The following is a 7,753-nucleotide window of genomic DNA, read 5'->3' as shown; positions in this document are numbered from 1 at the left end:
TGAGCTCCTCTGAAATGCAGTGAACGCTGCATACAGAGCACTTGCTGATGGGGATGAAGTGACAGGACAGAACATTTCCGAGAAACGAGCGATGTGTGCCCACTCAAACCCGCATGCAGAGAACGGGGGTCAGGTGCCCCGCTAGCCCGACCCGGCAGCGGCAGGAAGCACAGCATTACCTTCGTGAGCGTGATAGCCGTAGAACGCAAAGTGGCTCCTTCGCCCTGGGACTAGACACGCGTGCGCGGGGCCCAGGTGAAGGCGGTGGCGGCAGGACAGAGGCCGTGCGGGGCGCGTGAAGAGGGGAGGAGGAGAGAGACAGGAGAGGGTGAGCTGCAGGAGGACACTTTCAAAGGAGGAGAAGCACGTCTCACCCGCGGCCCCAGGGCTGTGAGGACAGGACAGCAGCGCTCCGGGCGGCGGCGTGAGTGTGAGAGAGCAGTGCACACTGTTAAGGAAACACCGAGACAGACGCCAGGTGAGTCCCCAAGCAGCAGGAGGGCAAAGTTAGTTCATCGGACAGAAGACGACCCCCCAGCGCTGGTGACCTCCTTCTGTTAAAAGAACACATTCAAATCTAAATCAACGAATCACAAGACTTTTTGCCACCCCTGTCTCTCCAAAAGCCAGGGAGGACAGTCTAAGCATTCCCCCACCCCTCCAAAATCTCCCACCCATCGCCACCGAGCCTGAGCCCGGGGCCGGCCTTGGGCTTGTGTCTGGCTGGTATCTCGACCAGCGGAAACACAGCACCGACCTGCCCAGGACACACCTGCATCTACCAGCGTTATTTCCTCATAAATGAAAAGAAATCCGTTGCGTTCAGCATGCTGACTGTGCTCAGCTAATAATAACGTGAACGTCCAGAGACCGTGTGGCCCAGGGGACAGCCCAGCTCTCAGCCCTGCAGCCGGCGGCCCGTTCACCCTGGGGACCGTGGGGCCGATGTGACTCACGCTCTTGTGGAACAACGGGGAGGGAGGCTACCTGGGGGGACCCCTTGGCCCTCGGGAGGGAGGCCAGACCACGGGGAGTCACGGGGACGCGCGCAGGGCATCCTGATGCACTCTTCTCCGGGAGTCGGCTGAGGGCAGGGACGGCCTCGCGCACATCGCCGTCCCTGGAACAGCAGTCTGTCAACACCGGGGAGGAGGGACGTGCCTGTGTCAGCGGCCGGTGACGGCCGTGCAGCCCTGTTACCGGGCCCCGCGCTCTGCCCGCGCCCGCACCACTGCTGCACGTGCAACAGGGCGGCCACGAGCATGAAGCGCGCAGTGAGTCCAGCGGTGCTCCCGGGGCTGTGCTCCCAGGACCAGGCTCCATCTGTTTGGTGGAGCCCATCCCGAAGGCCCAGACCAGGGAGGGCCTGACATGTGCTAAGGACCAATAAATGCTTGTCACACAGACGAATGAGGGCTCGCCCTGGCCGTGCTGCCCACGCAGGCCGCCTTCCTGCCGTCCTCCGAACGTGACCCGCTGTCAGCTACTTCTCGGTCCCCTCGAGACCGCCACGCCTAAGTCCTCACAACTTAGATCCGGAGAAGCGATCATTAGTTCCTAGCATGCGATGCACGCTTTCCAAGAGCAGACCCAGAGCCCAAAGATCCTAAAAACGCTGAAGTTCCCACACACTGGCTGGCCCTCAGGTGCTGCCTGCCACAGCCTCAGACGGCCACCGTGCGCACGCGTCCTCCGGTCACACAGCGGTACCGGGCCGTGGCTGTGAACCACAGCGAGAAGTTGGCGTGCACTTTTCAGTCAGAGCAGGGGGACAAAGCCACACTCACACCCCCCACAAACAGCGCATCCACTCTGACAACTGCTCAGATGTGACTGGGTGTAAACACTACCACCGGCCGCTCACCGCCACTGATCGGGAGTTCGAGAATCCGCTGAAACATGATGCTTCCCGCACCCACAGAGCCCGCGTGTGCCACGGGCTGCGGGACCACGTCTCGTAAACACAAGTCAGCGCCCGAGAGTCAAAGGAGGGAAGGACAAGACTCCCGCTCGAGCCAGTGCGGACGGTCCTGCGAGCACTGTGGTCTGCAGCTTCCTCGGTCCTGGCTAACTGAGCTCCATCTGAAAGCTGTGCTGCCACCCCGTTCCTCAGAGCAGCGCAGACCACAGTGACACTCTACTGTCTGGACCCAGTGAACGAAAAAGGACTTGGTTTGGCTGAATGACAATCAAGATGTCACATACGTGTATTTACGTGCATCACATACATGCACGTTTTACGCTACATCAGGTGTGTGCATAAAACACTGCTCTCGGCACGTCCGTGTCCTCCTCCACCTCCTGGCTAACTCAGCACAGCCTCAGCTTAGGAGGGGAGCTCTAAAACGAAACCGAGAATGAACGTGAGAAGAAACTCAGGCTGTTGTAATTCTAAAACCAAAGACCCTTCCTCTGGTAGAAGGATTACTTAGACGTACTGTTCCGTTTAAAGGTACCAACCCGCTGTTGGTACATTAAACAACAGGACGCCTACCCACATGTACTTGCTTGTATGAAATGTGCCCTAAGAGTACATTTCAGTTTGTCGTTTTTAGGAAACGCAGTAGTTTCTAAGGTTATGTTGGAAACACACTTTTTAAAGAAGTGGATCATTTAAACTTCCCCTTAAACTCGTGATATTCACGGTTTTAAATTTCGTTTTTCAATATTCATTTTGCTCCATGCAAACTTGATATATAAATATACACGTTCCATATGACCTCGAGGTTCTGGGGTTTTTTAACGAACGTCATCTTATGAGAGTAACTGTTTTGAGAAGAAACGGCCTACAGACGGCTTCGAGCCGCGGAAAGGCGACGGCAGTAAACGTTTGGAGCCAGAGCGAGGCCCCTGGCCGGGCGCTCACCTGGGCTCAGCTCCACCAGGTAGGGCAGCTTCTCGGGCGGAGGAGCCGAGCCGGAGCCCTCGGCCCTCTCCTTGCCCCTTGCCGGCTTCCCGTCGCTGTGCTGCTTCGTCTTCTTCGGGGCGTAGTCCGGCGGCCTCCTCTTCAGCTGAAAGACTAAAACCCCTAGAACAGAGCGCTGTGAGTCACCAACCAGCCTCAAACCGGAGAGGACGGCTCAGTGACTGACGGTCAACTCCCCTTAGCAGGAAAAGATGATTTAATAACCTCTCTCAAGGAATGCCTGAGTGAGGCTTTACCCAAGGTACACTTTTACTCAGGAGAGGAAGTATTAGTCACTCGTATTCTGAAAACTCTAGCAGCAATCTGCAAAGATTATTCTAAGCCAACAACTACCTAAGCATACTACATGCTTGAAAAACACCAGAGCATCAGCTTAAGAATAAATGAACGTCTATGTTGGTAACTAACCTTACGGTAAGCGTACTTATACACACACTCCCCCATGCATACATACTACGCACAAATTTATTTTCAGGGGATTTGATTTTTATTTAATTCAACTGAACTAACTCAGAATTGAATGCAATTCGACTTTATAATACAACTTAACTTTAAATGGTCTAGGGAAGGTACTAAGCAAGTGTACCTTTTAACCACCAACGCACACTCAGGCCCTGACAGGATGAACCGGCAGCAAAGTTTTAGGTCTTTAGGACACAAGACCTTCCGCTGAATGACAGCTCATCGTGTGAGGGAGCAAGAAAATGAGACTTCGTCCAAACACAGCTCTCAGCCCGCTCTGCTGGAGACAATGCAGGGCCCTCAACAGTGAAAAGTCTGGTCTGTTATGTGAAACGACTGAGTGACTGACAACCTTCGAGGCCGCAGCAGCCGCCCCCCCCCACCCCCGCCCGCTCCGCGCGGACAGGACGCCCCTGCCGATGCGGAGCCGTGTTCCTCCACGTGACGCTGTGGGGACCCGGACACTGCACACAGCCGCTCTGGGCCCGCGGCCCAGCTGCACCCTGACAAGGGGCCAGGGGAGCCGCTCGGCAAGTCTAGGGCGGGCGCGGACAGCCACGCCTGGTCTTCTGTCCCCAACAGCACCGCCCCGACAGTCACACTGCTATCGGGATCACAGAAACAATTCTTTTACAAGTGAAATCCTCCTTTACCTTTGTCACCTGGCCACTCCCTGAAGATCTGTAAAGGACACTCGTCATCATCAAGGATGATCTCTTTAGCCCCTTTTTCATCCGAGTGCTGGGCTCCCGGTGGAAGCATGACCTGCGGGAACAAACACTTAGCGGTGACGACACCAGGGTTCACGAACAAGACCTCCAGCAAACAGAAGCCCCGGCAGATCGAAACTGGCCAGGCCCTGCCGGCGGCCCTCGGGAGCGCTGCGCCCACTTGCTTGCTTCTCTGGCCCCAAAAAGAACCCGTTGAGTAATTTTTTAAACAAAGTCTTCTATGGAAGGACAGTATGTACTAGTCAGACTGTGAGTAATTTCCTAAGGAGACAGCGCTCTGCGGTGGCTCAGTCACCCGGTCCCTAACCCGCCTGCTCACTATCCAAGACCTGGTTTTACAACGTAATTTCGTCTAAAGCGCACTCTCAGGGTAACCGCCACCAACGACAGAACAGAACAGCTTTTCCCTGTAGATGATCTCTTTATGATTAAATTTAACCAGATCATTTAGATATACCACAGGGAGTGTCTGTTTTAAAATACTGCATTCATGACCCTCTTAAAATTCACTGCGCCGTATTACTTTTCACTTTATGTTTTTACGGTAGCCAAGGAGTTCTCTGAATCACTTGAGAAAGGCCCAGGAACACAGCGCAAACATGCGGCGGCCGGCGGCCCGTGGCCTCACACACCTGCCGGACCACCCTTTCTTCGTGCGAATTCAGTACTCAGGCGTCAAAACACAACTAAAGAGAGTAAGAGAAGCCAAGCCAGGGGCACCTGAACGTCACTGTCAACCTGGGACCTCAGCAGAGCCCCGCCCATAGGCCCCCTCGCCCAGACACAGCCTTGGCCTCCCACCAGCCGGACTGCACCCTCCTACCAAAGCCCGGCATCTCCGCGCACGGCTGCACGTCCCTTAGAAAGACACGTGCACAACACCACATCCTCTCGCTAAAGTAATTAATCTTTTCTCGTACTGCTTTGTACTGAATTTAGCGTCGGGCTTAGAACACAGTTCAGGACCTGAACTTCACTCTTCGGCGTCCCAATGTTTGTCACATACCCTGGCAGACCCGGCCCCATGGAACTACTCAGTGCTCTCAGATTAGGCCGTGAATTCCACACTAACATGATTTCTTGGGCCTAAAGGCCGGTGACCCACAGGCCACCTCTACCTCAACTACAGCTCCTCCAGGAAGCCTTCCCTGATCGCTGCTCTCATTTCTACACTCCCTGTTTGTATCTCTCATTCTTGGCTTCTCTATAAGTTCCTTTAAAGACAGCTCTTGTTTCTGTATCCCAGCAGCGTATCCAGTAAGGAAGAACTGAACTAGTTAGTGAATAACTAATTAAACAGCTAAAATAACAATGAGTATGGGAGAGCTATTACGTTACGAAACTGGCAGGACGGCAAGTGCAGAAAGCAGGCAGGACGAAAAAGATAATCGCTTCTGGATGTGTTCTGCCTGGGAGCAGGTGCAAGGACAGAACGGAACAGAAATCCCAAAGCAGGAGGCCCTCAAAGGAGAGTCCAGTGACCTCACAAAGGCCAATCACTACGAGCCCAAGGCAGGCTTTTAGAATCTCATGACCTGAGGAAGGTGCCTTTACACGTACAGCAGAAATGAATTAAAAGGGGAAAAATGACAAAGTTTGTTACCGCATATTCTATCAAATGCACTGTCCTGTGGAACTGAGGATTCTGTAACCGGCTCACAGCGCCCTGGGCAACCCTCGAGCAATGCTGAGTACGGGACCCAAGGCCAGGCACCCGGACGAGTTCCGGCCCTGGGTAAGCACGGACTAGCGGGGGCGGAGTCAGTACTGGGGGCGTGCTGCCAACCACTACGCACGGTTTACTGCCTCTACTTACTCCCAGTCGTCCTGGGGCGAGAGGACTAAAACAAGTAACACACAATCTGTTAGTCAGTAATCAACGGCTAAGACGGGGAAAGGAAGATTTTCTTTTTAAATCCAAAGTCTCACTGCCAATGAGACTTTGACAGAGAAATGCTGGTAATAAAGAAGTCAGCATTTCCTTGTGACGGACATAAGGGCTAAGAATTTCACACGCAGTCGGCCTCAGGGGGAAAGCCCGCTGATGCCAGGCGGCGCCGGCCACTCGGCTGTGAGGAGTCACACCTCCCGGTCTTCCCCGCTCACCAGCGTTGGAGACGCGGGCTTGACCTCCAAGAAACCACAGCTGGCTGGCTACAGAACACACCGACCAAATGCTAGTTAGGACAGCCAACTGGAGTCTACTTAGGAGGTGGATCTTCATGATGTATCTTGGTGAAAACCCTTAGAAAACACCGTTAAAAAATAGGAAGTGACCTAGGTACACAAAATAAGAACTAAAGCTATGTGTATGTAACAATGCTGACTGTGGTTATCCTTCGGTATTAGATCTACGAGTGATTTTTATTTCCTTCAATTCACCTTTCTGTATTTTACTTTACAATGAGAACATACTTTACTTCTGTAATGGAAGGGAGGATTTTCTTATATATTTAATACAGGGTTTCCATTTATTACGTTTTAATCAATACAGCGTGAAGAAAATTAGCCGACACTGAACTTCATTTAAAGAGCATCTTCCCACGTGAACGGGAAGTTCCGGTGTGCGGGGCACTCACCCGGGCGATGCAGTAATCTCTGGGGTTCTCCTTCTCCAGACCGTACTTCTCCAGAGCTTCGGCCACGGCGAAGTCGGCAGGGTCCGTAGTGGACAGCAGGATTGTCTTGTAGGGAATGTTTGGTTTTAAACTATCTGCGTAAATTCTCAGTGTTCCACCTAAAAAAAACCATTTAGACATCTTTGAGCACTACTTTATTTTATCCCAGTAACCAAGACAGCTAACATTTATGATCTTTGAAAAAAGGGCACCTAAGTTCCAGTTGTAATGAGTGCAAAGATGAAATCTTATGTTCATAATTCTATATTCATTTCCTATTAGACAACAAACATTAACAGTATGACCTGCTGATCCAGTAACACTTTTCACAGCAACTGGTCCTGTGTGACAATTCAGTTTCTGTCCTCTCTCTGAGCCCAAGCAGCTCTCATAGCCACGAACCCATTCTCACTACGGGTCAAGGATGAGAAAAGGAGGAAACTGTGCGGTGCTCCCACAGGCGCGGTGCTCCCACACCCAGCACGTGCGAACTCACAGACACAGGCCTGTGTTCCGGTGCTGAGGACACAGCCTGAGCAGGCCAGCGTCCTGGCCTTCAAACAGCCTACACTCTAGTGGGGGGTGGGGGTAGAGCGATGAGGAAACACAGACAGGGGCACATGTTGTGAAAGATACAAGCATGGTTGTGAGAAAGGCAGTGACCAAGAGCTTCCTAAGCTCATGTGACTGTCAAGCCTTCTATGAAAACAGACTCCTGCCAGGAGCCCGGCTCGACCAGCAGCAGCAGCCTTGTGGCCATCTGAAGAGCTCTCCCGGCAGGGGGTGAGCAGGTGCTAAGGCCTTCGGCTGGCACAGGTCTGGCAGGCTCGCTGGCCAGAGATGGACCCGAGGCAAGAGAGGGAAAGGCAGTCAGACTAGCTGAGGCCACACTACGAGGGGCCAGCCCAGGATCACCCTGGCCGAGGCAAACCACGATCACAAGGGTCTGGATTCTACTCTAGCTGAATTCGAAGCCACTGGAAGGCACCATGTCAGGAGCCGGGCACGGCGCCACC

At 53.3% G+C, this 7,753-nt stretch overlaps 1 protein-coding gene and 1 long non-coding RNA gene across 2 annotated transcripts in view; one reads left to right on the top strand and one right to left on the bottom strand.

Moving 5' to 3' along the window:
- AFDN (afadin, adherens junction formation factor) overlaps positions 1-7,753 on the bottom strand; it is a 94,694-nt gene that overhangs the window by 74,281 nt on the left and 12,660 nt on the right. Inside the window, exons 5-8 of the mRNA XM_029943272.1 lie at positions 6,699-6,856; positions 4,042-4,153; positions 2,867-3,028; positions 180-230 (exon numbers count right to left, since the gene is read on the bottom strand). Of these exons, the coding sequence (XP_029799132.1) occupies positions 180-230; positions 2,867-3,028; positions 4,042-4,153; positions 6,699-6,856 (483 nt within the window). The remainder of the gene's footprint in view (positions 1-179; positions 231-2,866; positions 3,029-4,041; positions 4,154-6,698; positions 6,857-7,753) is intronic.
- Positions 5,660-6,464, top strand: LOC115296136. The gene is made up of 2 exons (XR_003910747.1): positions 5,660-5,854; positions 6,229-6,464. It is a non-coding gene; the product is annotated as an uncharacterized LOC115296136 (long non-coding RNA).

The sequence above is a fragment of the Suricata suricatta genome, chromosome 7, assembly GCF_006229205.1.
Source record: "Suricata suricatta isolate VVHF042 chromosome 7, meerkat_22Aug2017_6uvM2_HiC, whole genome shotgun sequence".
Classification (NCBI taxonomy): domain Eukaryota; kingdom Metazoa; phylum Chordata; class Mammalia; order Carnivora; family Herpestidae; genus Suricata; species Suricata suricatta.
Note: the sequence above shows the minus strand (reverse complement) of the source record. Positions and strands in the feature narration are given on the sequence as shown.